Source organism: Gadus morhua, chromosome 7, assembly GCF_902167405.1.
Source record: "Gadus morhua chromosome 7, gadMor3.0, whole genome shotgun sequence".
In the NCBI taxonomy this organism is placed as follows: Eukaryota; Metazoa; Chordata; class Actinopteri; order Gadiformes; family Gadidae; genus Gadus; species Gadus morhua.
Genome location: NC_044054.1, coordinates 16,880,317 through 16,899,804, shown reverse-complemented (window position 1 = coordinate 16,899,804; position 19,488 = coordinate 16,880,317). Strand labels below are relative to the sequence as shown.

Genomic DNA, 19,488 nt, shown 5'->3' with positions numbered 1-19,488 from the left:
TGCTGTTGTGAAGTTGTCCTCGTGGATGACGTCGACAACTTGCTGAGCTGTGATTGGCCGGTAGTGTGGGACATCCAGAGTTCAAGCTCCGCCCCCACCATCAGCTCGTCTCCTACCTCGTCCCTCACCACGCACAAGAAAGCAATAGAGGAGATCGTCTCTGAATGTCACCGCTGGGGACAAGTGGATTTATTGGCATGTTCTTTACGGAATTAATGCGACTTTCTGATTGAAAAGAAGCGGTTCTATTGAATGTGGGCTGCAGACGTCGCGGCCTCATATCATTGCGCAACTGAATCCAGCTCGACTTATTCCTCTACTACTGGATGAGCTAGCTTTTAGCCAGCACGCTTTTTAAACGGGGCTGGAACGCTTCAAGACCACTACTCATACTTGGGAATCGAATCGGATTGGGGCGAACAGAAATCGTGCATTGCTTTGCATGCGCCACTGCAGAAGGACTTTCCAAGCGCGACTTTTTTGCATAAATTCTACCTTTTTGAGAGGGTACATGGATTGGAAACCAGTTAGAACAAGGAAGTCTTGATTAACTTTATAGCTTCCTTATTAGCTAGCCATTAGCTAGCCGAATAGCTATTACAATTTGTGTATTGTGGCTGCAGCTGAGGTGGTCGTACAGCCCAGCCCCCAATTGAATAGTAGAATTGCCGTCCAATCTTGCATAGTAAACGGCTCAGTGTAACACACTTACCGTAGTGGCTAGTGTAAAGTCTACGTTTAAAAATAATAATAAAATGATTCCCGACAAAGCTCCGAAGGACGACGTCTTCCATGCAGCGGAGGATCTGAAGGCGAAGGCTCACGTCCCGAGCTTCGAGAAATACAAGGAGCTCTATGATAAATCCATAGAGAACCCAGATGGTAAGCAGGGCTGCTTTTGACATGTCCACCACCACCGCCACCAATGCATTTGGGGAGGAAAATAAATACATGGGAAAAGTGAAGACGACAGACAGGGAAAATGTATGGATGAAACCCATTTTTATATGATATAACCTTGCAGACTATTCAACGTGTTTTCAATGATCAAGCACTTACCTGTCTATTACACAAAGGCATAAATACGAGGCATTAAGTACACCACCATACACCTGCCAGAAGATTCACACATCTTTCTGTGAGTCCATTGATAGGCAATGAAGGCTTTACAATCTCATCTACCACAACACTCAATTCAATTTTTTCTCTTCCTTTTATTCAGTTGTGTATGTTTAACGTAAATTAGCTCTATTTAGATTGGTCCGGTTTGATATCGGTTTAGATGGACATCATTGATGTGTTTTATTTCCTACGGATGATTTAGCTCTGTAATATATCTTCATGTGAATCATGTCTCTCCCTTGTTGTCCTCCAGAGTTCTGGGGAGATATTTCCAAAGACTTCTTCTGGAAGACCAAGCATACGGGCCCCTTCATGGACTACAACTTTGATGTGACCAAAGGGAAAATCTTCATCAAATGCATGGAAGGCGCCTCCACCAACATCTGCTACAACCTGCTGGACCGCAACGTGCACCATCGCAAGCTCGGCAACAAGGTCGCCTTCTATTGGTCAGTAGGCATCTGAAGGGATGAACCATATACCTCTAGTGCAATATGAATTAGAGTCGTACCTATCCAATCACAAAACACTGTTGACTTTATGTAGACATTTTTTTTAACTGAGCTCATTGGATGGAGAGTGCGCATCTCAGACTGAGATGTGATGGTTATATCAGCGTAACGGGTCCCTTGAGATTCTACACTGCAGCTTCCATGTAGGTAACAGTTGAAAAGTAAAATTGTATTGGAATTAGTGTTATTCTCATTGTGCAGTGTCATGGCAGTTTCTTTGTGAGATATTGCGTCTAGGACTATTGTCAATAGTCCCCTCTCTGGTAGCCTCAAACACAGTTTTACAGAGCCTTTCTCTCTGTTAGGCTTTCTGTTTCGGCATTTTCTCCGTAAATCAAGGGGGATCTATCTCACCCTGCGTTCCCCCCAAGCAGATATCTTTATGAGAGGTCACTGTTTACTTTTGACCAGTTTGCCTCAGGCAAAGGTTAATCCAAAAAGGGGCTTTATAACACTAGTTAAACGATGGTTAGATAAGACAAGGAATAGAAAACCAGGCATAAATGATTAGATAGAACCCACGTATGAGTTATTCCATTACAGCAGCAGGGCACGAACTCTGCTCCATCACTGTGGTGACTGCGGTCTGTTGACTCATCCACAGTCTTAGAAGACCCTCTGTGGATCCTTCACAGAGGGTCTCTCTGCACTTTGATTCGGCCCAATCGGAAGTGATATGCCGTACAGCATCCGTCTTCTCAGATTGTGTTTGTTGTTTACAGCGTTTGGCCGATGACTCATGGGCTTCGGTCCTACTTTACCCTATATTTCACCGTCCACGACTCGTTCAATTGTCGACTCGATGACATTTTTTAAATTTTCATCGTGTAGCTCTAGCCTTTACAATGTGGACAACGAGATAGCGAGATATACTACGAGATCATGTGCGGGACTAATCTGATAAAACGGTGTTCTAATGGTAGAAATTCTCTCATTCTTCAGAATGAGCTTTTTCAGAGAACATTGATTCAGAGCATTTATTTTCTTAAAAGAATTGGCCCCGGGCCCTCAGTTTAATACGCCTGTTGCGACTTTGGGCCTGTCATTTGTGTGTATGGTCTCTGTCATACGTGTGCTTGCATGTGCGTTTAGAGGTTTGATTTTATGCCTGAACCCAGCACGCCGCAAGCCCATGGGTCAGTTGTAGAAATGTCCCCTTCAGTTAACCTCCTTGTTATAAAGCATGTTTTGCTATATTGTAATCTTAAACCATTAGTATCAATCACCTTGGTTGATGCAGAATAAGGTTACAACACGGTGCAGTGTTATAAAACATGTTGCATTGTTGTAACCTTAAACCTTCGGTATCACCCCAGTGGTGGCTACAGAATTAGGTTACAACAATGGTACATTGTTATACTACATGGCTCCGCTCTCAGATTGTGTCAATCTCCATAGATTTCTGTCATTGAGGTTTCTCTGTAATCCACAATGTGTGTGTGTGTGTGTGTGTGTGTGTGTGTGTGTGTGTGTGTGTGTGTGTGTGTGTGTGTGTGTGTGTGTGTGTGTGTGTGTGTGTGTGTGTGTGTGTGTGTGTGTGTGCGCAATGGCATTGAAAGCTACCAGAGAAGAGGATGATCAATGCAGGCATTGTTCTGAACAACCTGTCCATCTTGCTGTCAGTGACTTGAATCAGTCGAACAGGCAGACGGAAATAGTTTGGATGGTAGTTGCCAATATTTCACTCTAATTGACTCTAATATTTTTTAGAGTCAATATGTATATTCTTTAAATTAGTCATATTTCTACCTTGGTTCAACAGTGAAGCGCGTAGTTTACCTGGGGCCTGAGCGTGTCATGTAACCCACTTCTTACTTTACTTCACTTCTCCTTTTGTGGGTACCCGCTCCTCTGTTCGCCTCGGGGGAAGCAAACGTGTTCAACTCGAAAGATGCAACATACCGGCCTGCCACTTATTTGAATGTCTTGTGTGTCTGTGTGCATGCGAGCGTCCCTGGCCAGCTCATTTGTATAGTCAGTTTTGGTACACTACTGTTTGGCCACAGACAGGAGGCCAAACAAATACAAGGAGCAATAGCTGCATAATGACCAACCTGTGTACTAGCAGATTCTTATACAAAATCATTTGTACAGTTTTTAAAATATTGCTTTTTGAGGATACAAGATGGTTTATAGGCCAGGCCGTTGGTTTACCTCATCCCTTCTTCCACCAGCGTCACCTATGTCTGCACTGACTGTGAGATGCTCGGACGAAAGGCATCGCCATATTGATTGCATTGTAATGGTTAATTTGAGAATCAGCAAGGAAGAAATCTTGAAGAAATGCATAGTAGGAGATCCCTTCTTTCAGGGATGGAAGAAGGGATCCCCTACTATGCGTGTGTTTCTTCTCAAGATATCTTCCTCGCTGATTTATTCAAGTTCTTTCTTTGGGTAATCGGGGATGTCATAAATATTTGACCTGTTATCCCCGTTATGAGTGTAGTGGTGATTAAGGGATTTACAAATAATATTGAATTGAAGAGTATCAACAGGGTTGATGGCTTACTATTACCACAGTGGTAGGGGGACTTTGAGGACATGGAAAGAAGAAGGAGGATGTTGGGAGAGCGACTGACATAGAGCAGACAGACAGACTTGATGGCACTCCAGGGCTTGGGTCATGAAAGGAGTGTGTAAGCAGACAAGCAATGAGGTCATGTATTGTACGGTCTCTGCATCACACCAAGCCATTTCCCTTTCATGCGCATGGCTAAAGAATAAGCCTTACACATCTATACTAACCCTAAAACATCTTAACAACCCCCCTTACCCTAACTCTAACTCATCTCTAGTAGTCCTAACTCATCTATACTAACTCTAACTCATCTTTACTAGTCCTAACCCATCTATATTAACCCTAACCCATCTAAACAAACCCCCACTATTCAACTATACAAACTGTAACTCATCTGTACTAAACCTAACTCATAACCCATCTGAACCAACTGAAACCCATCTAAACCAACTCTTAACCATCCATACTAACCCTCGCCATTTTAAACTAACCCTACACCATCTATAATAACCCTATCCCATCTATACTAACACTAACTTCTCTGCCCTATAGACAATTTTGTTGCTTTCTTAAAATCTAAGTTCCACAAAGAAAGTACCATCTAATCTGACCTGCTTCTTTTACGGCCTTAATATCCTCCCTAGTCGTCTACGTTATCTACACTGGCTCCCGTTGCCAATGAGGTCATACCACCGTTTAGAACGTGTCCACTCCTTTTGTCCTCTCCCTCGTCCCTCTGTATTAAAGTAGCTCAGCTCAGAGCCAGGCAGGCTTGGAACTCGGCCGTATGTATTCATGTAACATGGCACCGTTGTCAGAAGCTATCGCCCTAGCTGCTCTGTAGACGTCGGGGGGCCGGCCCTGTCTATAACCGGAGCCGCTGTGGGCCCCAGGACCGCAGGGTCGCCGCCGCTGCAGGGCCACAACATGACCAACCCGAGGAAGACCTCTGTGGTGAAAATGGCCACATAGCGTTCCTCATCTGAAAGTTAGTTGAACGGTGACGTGTGTGTGTGTGTGTGTGTGTGTGTGTGTGTGTGTGTGTGTGTGTGTGTGTGTGTGTGTGTGTGTGTGTGTGTGTGTGTGTGTGTGTGTGTGTGTGTGTGTGTGTGTGTGTGTGTCGCCCAAGTACGGTCATCTGAGGTGAACAGGGCAAGTAATGGCATTGTGAAGCCGTCGTTTGTGGTGCTCATTCCGAGGTTTGTTTGTGGTTGTCGGATCCAGGGAAGGCAATGAGCCCGGGGATGAGATGACGGTGACCTACCGAGAGCTGCTCCAGAGGGTCTGCCGCTTCTCCAACGTCCTCAAGTCACAAGGTGGGTCGCGGTGAGGCCGGAAAGTCTCCCCCCCCCCCCCCCCCCCCGCTGTTAACATGACAATGACCGTCCACACCCAAAGAGTTTTAGAAAGTCTCTGATCGTCCACACAAAACACAAAAATGCTTTCAAGTCAGCTCTCAAATCGGCATTCCCGGCCAGTAGGTGGTGACGACGAGTGCTGCAAATCAGAACGCCACCCAAGAATGATCATTACACGTGAAACATGATTCCATTGCTATTCACAAAATGAACCCCCTCAATGCCTATTTCATGTCATCTATTGATCATCTGGATGATTGATGACGATGGCTCTTCTTTATCCTCAACTCAAGGTGTGAAGAAGGGCGACCGGGTCTCCATTTACATGCCCATGGTGGTGGAGCTCGTGGTGGCCATGTTGGCGTGTGCCCGCATCGGTGCGGTGCATTCCATCGTTGTGAGTGTTCTGCGTGACTAGGTGGACGCTGAATACTGCCCCAGTAGTGATGTGGGCTCTCGCCGGGGGTCTACTGCCCTTGTGCTCATGTTTTGCGTGTGTTCTGCAGTTTGCTGGTTTCTCGGCGGACGCGCTGTGTGAGAGGATCCTTGATTCCCAGTGTTCGTTGCTTATAACCGCCGGTGAGTAGAGTGGTGCATGCAAGACAAAAATAATAATTAAAACCACGACCATTTGTACGGCTGCCGTTGGGAGTTCACTTTCAGAAAGGTACTGCAAGATTGTTCAAGAGGTCAAGATTTTGTTCATTGAAATTAGCTTCGTTCTACCAAAGTAGAAGGTAGAAACTGAACCATTCATATTGTTTAGCTGAACAGGATGGATTACAATGGATGGATGTCTAGACTGGAAATACACGCATGCACATACACACACCCACGCGCACAAACAATCACCCGAATGCCCCTCTATGCTTCACCGGTTAACTGTACACAAACATAATGCACAAAGGTCCATGCACACATTTTATCTCTCCAGACTGCAACGTCACTTGGTTGTGTTTTTTTTCAACTCATGATGATAGTTTTATCAGTGTTGTTGGGAACCCATAAAGGTTGTTCAATTGTCTTGTAATACATGCGCATCAAAGTCCGAACGGCCTCTATTCTCTGCTAGTATTTAGTAGGACTTCAGTGACGCCGGCCTGTTTATCTCTGTGGACTGTTGTCCTGCGCTATAGCCTTCAGATACTGCAGGAGTCTACGTGGATTGTACACGGCATGCACACATGGACGCAGCAGGAAGTATCTCCCCAACTTTATAAATAATTACCATTGTTTTCTCCCTGGCTCTCAGACGGCTTCTACCGGGGAGATAAGCTGATCAACCTCAAGCTCATTGCTGACGAAGCGCTACAGAAATGCAGAGACAAGTAAGCTCAGCCTGCACTCGCACACATAGGATATAGGACAACACGTCTATAGCTTACTGCGCGCAACATAATGATAAGAACTTTAATTGAAATAGTGCGTTACAGCTAACCCATCTTTACTAGTCTAACCCATCAATATTAACCCTAATCCTATCTCATCTTCACTAACCCTGTCTCATCTATACTAGCACTAACCCATCTATACTAACCCTATCTCATCTGTACTAACCCATACCCCTCTATCCCAACCATAACCCTTCTAAACTAACCCCAACTCATCTATACTAACCCCAATCCCTTCTAAACTTGCCCTATCCCGTCAAAATGCACGGGACATCTTCAGTGTTGCTGTGTGGAGGCGCTGGACGGGGGAGCCGCGATAACCCCGGCCCGGTCTGCTTGTGTCCCTGCAGAGAGTTCCCTGTCCGCAGGTGTATCGTGCTGAAGCACCTGTCCAAAGAGACGGAGCAGGCGCCGCCGGGCTGCCAGTCTCCCCCTGCCAAACGCCCCTGTCCTGACCTACAGGTGAGAGAGAGAGAGAGAGTGAGTGGGTGGGTGGGTGACTTCCTTGAAGGACAATCCGTCAGTGCGCTTTGCGATGACCGTCCACCAGTTCTGCCTGTACATCCTGTATTATTCACCTGCCTCTTAACTCTCATGTAACTCTGTGTCCTCTTGGGTCTCTTGGGCTTCAGTTGTACCGTTTTATTGTGCATATGTTTTTATTCTTTCCTTTTTGTAACCCTTCTCCATCGTAACCCCTCCCCCCGACCCCCTCCCCCATCTCCTCTCCAGCAGAACAAACAGACAGACAAAGTTAGGAAAACGCGCCCCGTGCCCCAGGTATTTTATACACCACCGCGCCCTCCCCCTCCGACGCTCCTGCATGGCAGATTGTACCCCTCGACTGAATCCTCAGGGCCCTGAGGTTCACCACCAGCACCTCGACCTCAGGGTTTAAGGGCATATAGGATATAGGATTCAATCTATCAGTGTACCGCTCCTAATTCACAATGAAGAGTAAGATCTGAATGGAGCTAATACAAAATAATTGCCTGCTCAACAATAAATACTGTTGGTACATTTTGACAGTAATCCTTAGAACGAAAATAACCTGGGGATTTTGTGTGAAGGGGCGGGGTACAATTTCACATTTGATTATGGTCGTTCTCTTGTCAAAGTGCAGGAGCACGGCAGATGTAGCTGTGTGTGTGTGTGTGTATGTGTGTGTGTGTGTGTGTGTGTGTGTGTGTGCAGGCTTGTCTCCCTGTCCTCAGTTCCACGCGTGCCCCAGCTGTTCACTATGCGTGTGGTCTTTCTTAACACGTCGCCGTCTCTCTAAAGTCCCGGCCAGGGAATTCAAGCACCTCATAAGTGCTTGAATTCATGATCCAATATAGGCCCTTCCACGTGCACTACGTGCTTGAGATGGTGTGTTTGCGCATGCACACCCACACACGGGTTCAACGACGCAGCCACACATACTGTCCCCGGAGTAGAATTGCGGACCGTTGTGTTGTAGCTACAACAGAACACTGCATCCTCGTATGATAAATACACATTAGCTACGTTTGAAATCTAATCTTATTTTCTCTTGAGTTAACAAACGCTGGGAACACTGATTCTCGTCATGTTCACCACAAGAAGATAACAGGCTGATGTTGTCGTGTTGGTGGTTCATATCTCTAGTGTGTATTAACATACGAGTCCGCTCCGGGACGTAGCTACACACAGCTTTTGCTAGCGGCTGGTTCTCACAATGCCAATATCAATTTCTAAACAATGTTGACAATAAATGCCATCTTCAAATTGGTAGATGGACTTTTATGAGGATACAGGGTGTTTGTACCCTTATGCCATTATTGTGGAGAATTGCATTGGCCTGGAATCTACCTGTTGGTCTTAGATGTGAGTGACGATAATACTGGGACATTATCACCTTTTTCACAGTCAGAAACGGACCTTGTCCTCTATTGAATAGCTCACAATTTTAACCAGGCTATGTGTGGATTACCCATATATATGTTTTCGTTCTTTGATACCCTTGCTATTCTTTAAATCCTCGCCCAGTGCATCAGGTCACACACAGGGTCGCATCCCGTCTGAAACGTTTCATCCGTCGCCCCCCGCGCACCCCCATCATCAACCCGCCTCCCCTTGTTCTGAACACTGTTTGTGCCCTCGTGTCCTTCTAGCTAGCTTTGATAACAACATCTGTGCTGAGCTAACTCTCCTATGTTTTTTCAAGGATGTGGAAGTGTTTGACCCTCCAGTGCTCCTTTATATGCTCTGCGACTGATTAACAATGATTGCTCATTGTTTTGTTTGTGTGTGTGGTTTTCTGCATTCATTTGTGTTTACGTGTGTTTCCGCTCGTATGTGTCTGCGTGTGTGTGTCTCTGTATGTGCCGGCTTTCGTGTGTCTCTGCGTGCATGTGTCCCCGTGTGTGTTCGGCTTTGTTTGTCTCGTCCCAGGTCCCCTGGAACCCGGATGTGGATGCGTGTTGGCACGCTCTGCTGCGCGGCGTGTCTGACGAGTGTGAACCAGAGTGGTGCAACTCAGAGGACGCCCTCTTCATCCTCTACACCAGCGGCTCCACGGGCAAACCCAAGGTACACGCACACGCAAAGGCGCACGCACACACACACGCGGAAAGAAACACAAACGCAAGTGGAGAACACAAAAACAAGCCAAGACACACACACACACACACGCACAAAGACACACCCACGCACGCACAAAGACACGCAAACACGCGCAAAGACACACACTACCCCAGCAAAGACACGCACACGCACAATGACACAGCCACACACACACAAAGACACTACCCCAATAAAGAGCACCAATAAAGACACTTTAAGCAGCCTTGCGTGGCACTCGAAGCCCGCCATGTTGCGTGAGGCGTCTCAATCCCCCCCTCTGCCCCCTGCAGGGCGTCCTCCACACGGTAGGAGGGTACATGCTGTACACCGCCACCACCTTCAAGCTAGTGTTTGACTACCATCCCGACGACGTCTACTGGTGCACCGCCGACATTGGCTGGATCACGGGCCACTCCTACATCACCTACGGGCCGCTGGCCAACGGGGCCACCAGCGTTCTGGTGAGTCATGATGGCGGCGGCGCTGGGGGCGGCGGTGGTGACGTGGCACTGTTGACCGTCTTGAGTGCACTCGGGTCGGATTCGTCCTATGGAGATGTTTGGTAGTCGACATGGATCACAATGGGAAAAAATGTATAATATGAACTAGGGCTAGTCTGTTACCATTAGGGATGTGTCGGTCGCGACTGATTCGTTACAACGAACGAATCCCGAACGTGAACGACAAGAACTGGTTCCCCAAAACAAGAAGAACTGGTTCTTTGATTCTTTTTTTTTAACATAAACCAAACATATGGTCACGTAAATAAAATATACAAACGAACAGAGCTCCGTCTCCCCGCGACTTCCATTGATTGAGTCTACAACTTTCTCAAAGATTCAGCCAATGAGAGGTAGCAATGGTGTTGGAATGGCACCTGGGTAAACCAATGACAAGGCGGTACCGTCGAATATGCGCGCTTTCTCTGTCTGACGTATCTTGGGTCATACCATTCGACTCATATATCCCCCTACATTTTTTCGAAAATAGACTTGACCTCCATCTGTTTATTGGATAAACGCATTTCCCAATCCCAGGAGTCTTTGCTCCATTCTACGTCAATTTAAGAACAAACAAAGAAATTAAACTGCAGTTCGTATTTTTTATTTATGACCATGCAAGTTCTGTAATGCCTGAACAATGAAGAATTAAATGTAAAGTAAAATAAAATTGTAAATGTAAAACCATGAATGAAATATAGAGAGTAAGCAAGTGGTATAAATATTGGTGGGACGTTTGATATACTATATAGCAGGCATCTCCAAACGGCGGACTGCGGTCTTGACGGTCCTATCCGGACCCATGACCAATTATTAAAAAAAAATAATAATAAAAAAAAGTTTTTTTATTTTTTATTTTTTTTAAGATGTAATCTGACGTAACGAACGAATCAAAACGAACGAATCAAATAAACGAATCGTTATAGTGAACTGAACTGAAAGAACTAGTTCCCGGAAAAGAATCATTTTGCCCATCCCTAGTTACCATACATCACGTACAACTGAATACCCTCAGTTGTATTGTTGACAATATATTGGGTCAATTGAATTCCTAAATAAAGAATATTACATAGATAATCAATATTAACTTGTTTAATTCAAACCTGACCTGCTGCTGAGGATATACCGTTTTTTAATTTTTTTAATGTTTTTTAAGAATTGGATAATCCATACTGCGATGAAACTTGTCACCAACCCCATGTGTGTGTGTGTGTGTGTGTGTGTGTGTGTGTGTGTGTGTGTGTGTGTGTGTGTGTGTGTGTGTGTGTGTGTGTGTGTGTGTGTGTGTGTGTGTGTGTGTGTGTGTGTGTGTGTGTGTGTGTCAGTTTGAGGGCCTGCCCACCTACCCTGACGTGGGCCGCATGTGGGACATCGTGGACAAGTATCACGTGAGCAAGTTCTACACCGCCCCCACTGCCATCCGCCTGCTGATGAAGTACGGCAGCCAACCGGTGCAGCAGTACGTCTCTACACCTGTCTGTCTGCCTGCCTGTCTGAGTGTCTGTCTGTCTGTTAATGCTGTCGAGCTGGAGTTCAGTTATTCAGGTCTTAAAGTGTAACCAAACCAGCACAGTGGCCACTCCAGGTTTATCCCATCACGGTTGTTATTATTACTAAAACCTTTGCGATACTGTCCCTGTGACCAAGTGCTTTACAACCAGACTGCTCTTAGTCTCACTGTATGTGTCCAGGACACGGGTGTTGTGTTACTACTGATGATTCCGCTGTCTCGACAAGCAGGAAGGGTTGCATAAGAAATGTAGACCACTCTGCCTCTCTGTTATTGAACGTGATCCATCACAAAAGGTTGTGAAGGACATGGCTGTGGTACAAACCTGACACCTGAGTCAGTGGGTGTACATATCAAGCAGGGATCCCTCGCAAACATCCAATACGTGTCAACATTCAGACTGCTGAGTGCGTTGTGCCTTACCTGTAAAAGGAAACATTCGAGGTCCAAATATGGTCGTACAATGGTTATATTTCCTCATTCTCCTGGGTAACAAAGGCCTCTATGTCCAGGTACAAGGGCTATAGTGTTTGTGTGTGTGTGTGTGTGTGTGCGCGCTTGTACAGACGCTCTATAACCATAATGTGTGTGTGTGTGTGTGTACAGGCGCTCTCTAACCATACTGTGTGTGTGTGTGTTTTGGTGTGTACAGGCGCTCTCTAACATAGTGTGTGTGTGTTTTGGTGTGTACAGGCGCTCTCTAACATAGTGTGTGTGTGTGTGTGTGTGTGTTTTGGTGTGTACAGGCGCTCTCTAACATAGTGTGTGTGTGTGTGTGTGTGTTTTGGTGTGTACAGGCGCTCTCTAACCATGCTGTGTGTTTGTGTGTACAGGCGCTCTCTAACCATGCTGTGTGTGTGTGTACAGGCGCTCTCTAACCATAGTGTGTGTGTGTGTGTGTGTGTGTACAGGCGCTCTCTAACCATAGTGTGTGTGTGCAGTAGGCCTGCAGCGGATTCGAATTGTATCCGAATCCGTTCGGTTCGTTTACCACAGTTCGGAGCATTCTGGAGATCCGCGGATTTCGGTTTCATGAAGGCATTGCCTTATGTAGCGTATTTTGCCTACTGTAGCCTACGTCCGATACAAAAGGGTGTTTAGGACCCAGCGGAATGCATTCTCTCCAGTGCTGCCCGAGCCAATGAGGTAGCTGTAATAGGTTGTTTTCTGAAGTTCAAGCGCACGATTCCTAAATTTAAAGAAAGTAATTGATACAATTATATTCTAAATATACGGGAGATAAATACAAACGGGTGATAAGCGGGATAACGGCCTTCGAGGTCGACCGGTTCGATGGAAATAATGGACAGGTAGAGGCAACTCTGGCTTCATGCTGCGCTCGTTGCCAGAGTTCTAAGCCTCGTCGGCCGTTATCCCTTACATGTTACACTCAGTGCACCATGTTTTCAAATGCATTTAGGGGAACATTTATTGCACAAAAAAGCCTTGCAAGTTGTCTGATTGCAGTCAATTAACACATTGCAAATAGCCTGTGGGTCTCATTCATTTTTGTGTTTCTCCCCCAAACCCTCCGTCAAAAAAAAGTCTGCCTTTTTACTACCACGGACATGATCCTAATCCGAACCGTATCCGAAACCGAGGCCCAAAACGGTTATCTGAAACGAACCGTGGACACACTGATCCGTTTCACCCCTAGTCTGTACACAGGCGCTCTCTAACCATAGTGTGTGTGTGTGTGTGTGTGTGTGTGCAGGCGCCGCCGTGCGTCCCTGAAGGTCCTGGGGACGGTGGGAGAGCCCATCAACCCGGAGGCGTGGCAGTGGTACTACAACGTGGTCGGGGAGAAGAGGTGCCCCATCGTGGACACCTTCTGGCAGACGGAGACGGTGGGAACTACTGCAGTAGTCTACTGTTACTACTGCAGTATTACTATACTATACTATATAAAGATCACCTTCTGGTAGACTGAGACGGAGGGTATGACTGCAGTAGTCTACTGTTAGTACTGCAGTACTCTACTGTTCGTACTGCATTATTACTATACATAGATCCCGTCCTGGCAGACTAAGGATGCGTCCGAATACTAAGTTTATACTATTTCTGTGCAGCGTGTACTACTTGACCGTTAATGTAGTACGTTCTACAGCTATGCGTAGAACGCTTCCGAACGCCACCGGACCGCCACCGGACGGTTGGAGGTTACGTATTTCCCTTCTGTGCGCTGCACAACAGATGCCTACAAAATGCCTTTTGTATAGCAGTCAAGTATGAGTATTCGGATGCAGCCTGAGACTTGCCTCGATCCTTTTCTAGTAATGAACTATCTGGAGAGCTGTTGGTCAAACAAATGTTGTAACTTCTCAAGCCATGTCGTCTAGTCTTTTTGTGTTCAGTGTACTTTAAACGGTCTATGAACCATGTGGTGTGATCGTCTCTTAGGGTGGACACGTGTTGACTCCTCTGCCTGCTGCCACACCCATGAAACCTGGCTCAGCCGTAAGTACAACCCCCACCGCTTCTCCTCCACATGCCCCTTAATACCAATGAGACGGGCGCCAGTGTACAAATACCACCTTTCCTTTATGGGGTTCATGGGGGAATATTGAAGACAGTGGAAACTTTGAATCCGACGCCTGCCGGGTTTCTCCGTTGTCCCATCGTTGTGTCGCTACCGAAAATAAGAATGCAGACATCGCTCATCCAGAAAGAACGATGAAAGTGGAGTGAGTGGCGGGAAAGGAACACCCACTGAAAACCGCCCGTTGTTTCTGATTTCCAGTGGGGAGGGACGGGTTCAGTGCTGGGAATCCCACTAGACGCGATGGGTTGCCCCACATTTTTTAATTGTACGTTTCGTTGATCTGTATTTTAATGACGCAATTCGTATAGGGATATAGCCCGTTTAAGAAAGATCAATATCACGTTGACACATAAGCACAGGTAGTGTGTCTGAAGGGTCTGTGTTGTTGCGTCTCCCCCAGACGTTTCCGTTCTTCGGCGTGGTGCCGGCCGTTTTGAACGAGTCCGGAGAGGAACTGGAGGGCCCCAGCGAAGGATACCTGGTCAGCCGGCTTTTCAAAATAAATGTTTATACTGTACACTTTTCAAATTAAAAGTCCTGGCAATTAGCCGTTTCATGCAGACTTGAAAAGCTCTTGGATTTCTTTATGTTAAGAAGGATCAAACAATCTTCCCAGAAAAATGTACAAGATAACATAATATGAACAGAGTTGAATAAAATCCTGAAACAATTTAGTTATTTTGTAAACCTGGTATTCAAATGTCAGTCCATGTAAACGAAAGGCACGATTTCAGCCTGGTGACCGTGGACTGTGTCCCCCCCTCCAGGTTTTCAAGCAGCCCTGGCCAGGTTTGATGAGGACCGTCTACGGCAACCACCAGCGCTTTGAAAGCATCTACTTCAACAAGTTCCCCGGGTACTATGTCACCGGAGACGGTAGGACAACAATAAACTGACTAGATCTTATTCATACGGTTTGATCTATACAGCGCTTGTCTACAAACTCAAACACACACTCTTTCTAACATAAACAATCTTATCGATAGAGAGCCATCTGACGTTCTGGACGGTTGCGGCACATGGTGAACAGTATGGTGATGTGGCTTTGTTTTCTCCTGTAGGTTGCCGTAGAGACAAGGATGGCTACTACTGGATCACTGGGCGGATAGACGACATGTTAAACGTCTCAGGTTAGTGTGTTGTGTGTTTGATCGTAAAGCTACTGTAGGTAAGATGTTAAATTTGGGAGAAGTAGGAGAGGGCAATTCAAGGAAATCAACAACCCCCATAAAAATCCACCCTCTCTGTGGATCATTATCTCTCATTATCTTTTTTTTTTTTTCAACTTAGTTTTTATTAAGCATTTTTTGCAACAAAACAAAGATATACAGACAGAATAACAATACAGATTCAACTGTCGGCCCGACAGCCTTCTTTTGTCCTTATCGGAAATGTTGAATGGGTCACAGAGGTCGTACACAACAAGTTTATCTATATGAAATTTTGTCATATAGTCTATAGCTACCGGAAAGCAAACAGGATTCTAAGATACCAGGACATTGACACACATCCTGTGGTGGACTATTATCTCGGTCTGTGCGCATATGGGATTGACAAAGCAAAATTGATCTCCAGGACCTTCACCCTGAAGAGTGTACCTTACTTATATTATTAACGGGGCATTCCAGTCCCCATGAGCTGAAGGATGGCCATGTCTTCTCTAACGATTGAACACTCCAATGACGGCTATTCACCGTGGAACGTCAATCAGACCTCGTGAACCCCCACGACGTGCCTTCTTGTCCCCAGGTCACCTGCTGAGCACGGCTGAGGTGGAGTCCTCCCTGGTGGAGCACGAATCGGTGGCGGAGGCTGCGGTGGTGGGGCGCCCCCACCCCATCAAGGGGGAGAGCCTGTACTGCTTTGTGACACTCAACCAGGGGGTGACGTACAACGCCGCGCTGGAGGCCCAGCTCAGGAAGCAAGGTGTGTGTGTGTGTGTGTGTGTGTGTGTGTGTGTGTGTGTGTGTGTGTGTGTGTGTGTGTGTGTGTGTGTGTGTGTGTGTGTGTGTGTGTGTGTGTGTGTGTGTGTGTGTGTGTGTGAGTGAGATCGTTCGTGGGGCGTTAGCATAAAACCAGAGGTAGGGGCGGGACATAGCTCGTCAAAAAGGGGGTGGGTTTTATCGTGTAGGCCAGGGTAGAGGTTTGCCGCGATAAACCATCAAAAGCCAAAGCTAGCTATCAATCACCGTGCATTGATTACAGTTGAAAATGGAGCAATGTAATCAGATGAAAAAGGCGTCAGTTTTATCAACAATGCAGGGATGTGTCATAACTACATAATACAGCTGTATACCTGAAGTAAGCACCAATTTGTGGACAATACCCCCCAATTTTTTTTTTTATTATTTTAAATCTATATCATGTTATCCCAATAAATCAATGATAGGTAACCCGATTTGAATATTCTTCGTGTCTCTCTCAACAGTCCGGGACAAGATAGGAGCGATCGCCACTCCAGACTTCATTCAGAACGCGCCGGCACTCCCCAAGACCAGATCTGGTAACACAACAGCAATGATCCTTAACACGAGTGTGATGCTAATAGATAAGGTGATGATGGTTGGACTGCTTTTATTATAATGAGCTAGATGGATGAGGAATGTACGACAAGGACTCCTACATTCTGTACTACACATAGTCAATCAAGTAACAATGATGAAACAATTTCAGAAATGATCCTGAAATTGCTCATTTCATATGAATATTGATAACCAAAACATGGTGAAGCCATTGTTAAATGTCCGAACAAATATTGTTCCCTTTGTATTGGCGTGGACTTAACTGTGCACATGATAAGAGGGATAGGTGGTCCACAATCACTGCAGGGAGACAGACGAGATGGTTGACTACATCCCTGGTCTATCTTCTACTTTCCTCTCGTTCTTTCTTTTTCCTTTCATCGTTCCGCTACACTCTCTCGCTTCAGAGTGCTTTAATGACATGGAACACAAATTCACTCTGCGTCGTACAAAAGTGTAAATGTGCATCTCTCTCCGTCTGTCTCTCTCTCTTCCCCCCCCCTCCCAGGGAAGATAATGAGGAGGGTGCTCCGTAAGATCGCCCGCAACGAGCGGGACCTGGGCGACATTTCCACCCTGGCCGACTCCTCCGTCGTGGAGCAGCTTTTTGAGAACCGCTGCAGCGTCTGACCTCCTGTCCTCCAGGGGGCACCCATGAGCCTCCAGGGTCCTCCAGGGGGCACCCATGAGCCTCCAGGGTCCTCCAGGCAGCCCCGACCCTCAGCCCGGCCATCGAGGGCACAAGTCATCAGGGCAGGAACCCAAGGGGAGGACGATGGAAGAGGGATTCCACCATTGGCCGCTTCTAGAGTAGAATTGGCTCCTAGACAAATTATGTGTTTCCAGTAGGACCTCCGCAGTGTTTCCGAGTGGGCAAGTTCTCTTGGGTCGCTTACAGGGGTTCCCACTTTCGACTTCTTTATGTAAATCTCGTGAAACGGGGGGTCGATTGCTCCGTTAAGGTGTGGACTGTTCCATTGCTCCAACAGGCCGGGTGAACCTAACTGTTATGAAAACGGTATGCCTTCTTCCAGGTCATCTTGCTCCCATAGCCCTCAGAGAGACCTGCAGTATTGCTGTTTAAAGCTTTTTTTGCTCTTTTTTTTTTGTCCATTCACTGAAACGATTCTCATTTTTTCAATGCTTTTTGTTGTGGGCTTTGTGGATATAAGGGGATTTTACTTTGACGTAGGATTTGTTTGGTTTTATTTCCATCGCCGTGTTTGTTCACTGAAATCTAAGAACTAATCGAGTCCATTTCCTGCCATACTTTTACCAAATACTCACCCAGTATCTCAGTTTATTACATTGGTTGGTTCACCATGAACACTGAATCCATTTTTAACTTGCTCAATGTGTTCAAGGGGGCGATGGATGAGCAGTGAAACAGAATCCGTTCTGCAAGGAAAAAAGAAAGAAAACAAAAATACTCGTAAAAAAAAACAAAAACATTTTCCTACAGTATCCTATTTCACAAAGTGGAGCTTTTCTCTCCTGGTGCGCCTCGCCGACCGAGTAGAGGCACACTCGGCCGGTCCACAACCTCAAAAGAACTTCACCCGGCGCCGACGCAGAGCTGGGAATAACGCTGTGCTGAAGGGGAAGGGGTTTGAAACTCTCTAGCCACACACGTGGGGCTACCCTGGGTCCTTGAGTTGTACAGGCTACAGGAGAATACTTTGTACAGTCGTCGATTGTTGATGAACCAGATTTAGAATCGGGTAGAGCTATATCATTTAACGTTTGTTTGCTTTGTATATGTGTCTAAAAGTGCCAACGTATGCAGCTATAGAACAGGGCAGTGTGTGTGTATTTTGGTGTCTGGTGTGTTCATTTTGCTACTGCTAATCAAAAGGCACATTTGTTTGTATGAAAGAAATCAGGAGCTTAACTAAACAATTATTAATGTTTGTGGTATGTGTGTTCTTAATGTCGATGCGAATGCAACAGTAAATGTATACGACTGAAATATGAATGCATTATTTTCTTAATGAGAATACCGATTGTAGGTCGGTAATATCTGTTGTCTGATGTGAAATGAATTCACATCTACATAGATACAACTAAACCTGCTTTATGAATAAAAACAGCACTACAATACTAATAAACCTCCACCAGAGGGCAGTGTTCTCCAAACTGATGACGGGGTAGGCTGATGGAGAGGGATATTGAAGGGATAGGAGTTTTGGGCCACTCACACTAGGGCCGCGGCCCCGTGCCCGAGCTCATTTGCATACTGTAGTCTGGAACGTTTGGCTAGTGTGACCACGCCATCCGTAATCCAGCACGGAACAGCCCCTTGGCCACGGCACACTTGGGAGAGGTGCGCCGTCGCGAAAGTACAGATGCTAATGAGATGACACGCACGGATACGCAACGTGAGCTGGATGACGTAGTCCTTGCGCAACCCTTCTTTATAGGTCCATGCCCTTCCCCACAATCTTTTTAAACAATGGCGGCAAGCGGTTCACGAGTGGGTTTACGTTTGTGCGATAGTGAAGTCGAGTGTTTACTTGAAATTTGGGCCGATGTCAGCATTCAGTCACAGCTGGACACCACGCTTGGTGATGACGTATTTATCGTATTACGACGTGATGACGTATGTATGAAGGAGCAATCGTGCCCAGGCTACGGCCAGGGAGCAGTGTGAACACGGGCCAGCGGGGGGAGTGGGGAGGGGGGGAATCGTGCTGAATCTTCCTGCAGCCGGGAAGAGGCAAACTTGCCTAGTGTGAGTCCTCCCTTAAACAGCGTGGGAACCCGAGGATCTCGCGAATTCAGGCTTAATTTACTCTGCAAGCTCTCAAGATTTCTTTCCGGGACGAGATAGACCGACCAATCACAACCGTTTCACGTTTCACAAAGTATTATGTGGCGGGATAAATATGATAAAGTTGCAGATAAGCTATTTTCAACATCAACCAAGATGG

The 19,488-nt window shown here is 46.3% G+C and overlaps 1 protein-coding gene across 3 annotated transcripts; it reads left to right on the top strand.

Moving 5' to 3' along the window:
* Window positions 1-84: 84 nt before the first annotated feature.
* On the top strand, window positions 85-18,533 carry acss2 (acyl-CoA synthetase short chain family member 2). 3 transcript variants are annotated; one of them, XM_030361148.1, is made up of 19 exons: window positions 85-882; window positions 1,376-1,571; window positions 5,377-5,468; window positions 5,804-5,907; window positions 6,017-6,089; window positions 6,763-6,838; window positions 7,252-7,363; window positions 7,637-7,681; window positions 9,314-9,451; window positions 9,775-9,945; window positions 11,310-11,443; window positions 13,209-13,341; window positions 13,895-13,951; window positions 14,437-14,517; window positions 14,804-14,912; window positions 15,098-15,166; window positions 15,786-15,962; window positions 16,465-16,539; window positions 17,067-18,533. In XM_030361148.1, the coding sequence occupies exons 1-19, from the start codon at window positions 756-758 to the stop codon at window positions 17,186-17,188; spliced, it is 2,091 nt and encodes a 696-aa protein (XP_030217008.1). In that variant the 5' UTR covers window positions 85-755; the 3' UTR covers window positions 17,189-18,533. The 3 variants fall into 3 exon arrangements, with proteins under 3 accessions (XP_030217008.1, XP_030217007.1, XP_030217009.1); XM_030361147.1 differs by having other exon boundaries at window positions 7,634-7,681; XM_030361149.1 differs by lacking the exon at window positions 7,637-7,681.
* Window positions 18,534-19,488: the final 955 nt, after the last annotated feature.

What these genes read in the sequence shown, in the direction of transcription:
- acss2 (XM_030361147.1), top strand. Translation starts at nt 756, where the DNA reads ATGATTCCCGACAAAGCTCCGAAGGACGACGTCTTCCATGCAGCGGAG. An exon ending in GTGCGGTGCATTCCATCGTT is followed by an intron (nt 5,908 to 6,016) that starts GTGAGTGTTCTG and finishes TGTGTTCTGCAG; the next exon opens with TTTGCTGGTTTCTCGGCGGA. An exon ending in GTACTATGTCACCGGAGACG is followed by an intron (nt 14,913 to 15,097) that starts GTAGGACAACAA and finishes TTTCTCCTGTAG; the next exon opens with GTTGCCGTAGAGACAAGGAT.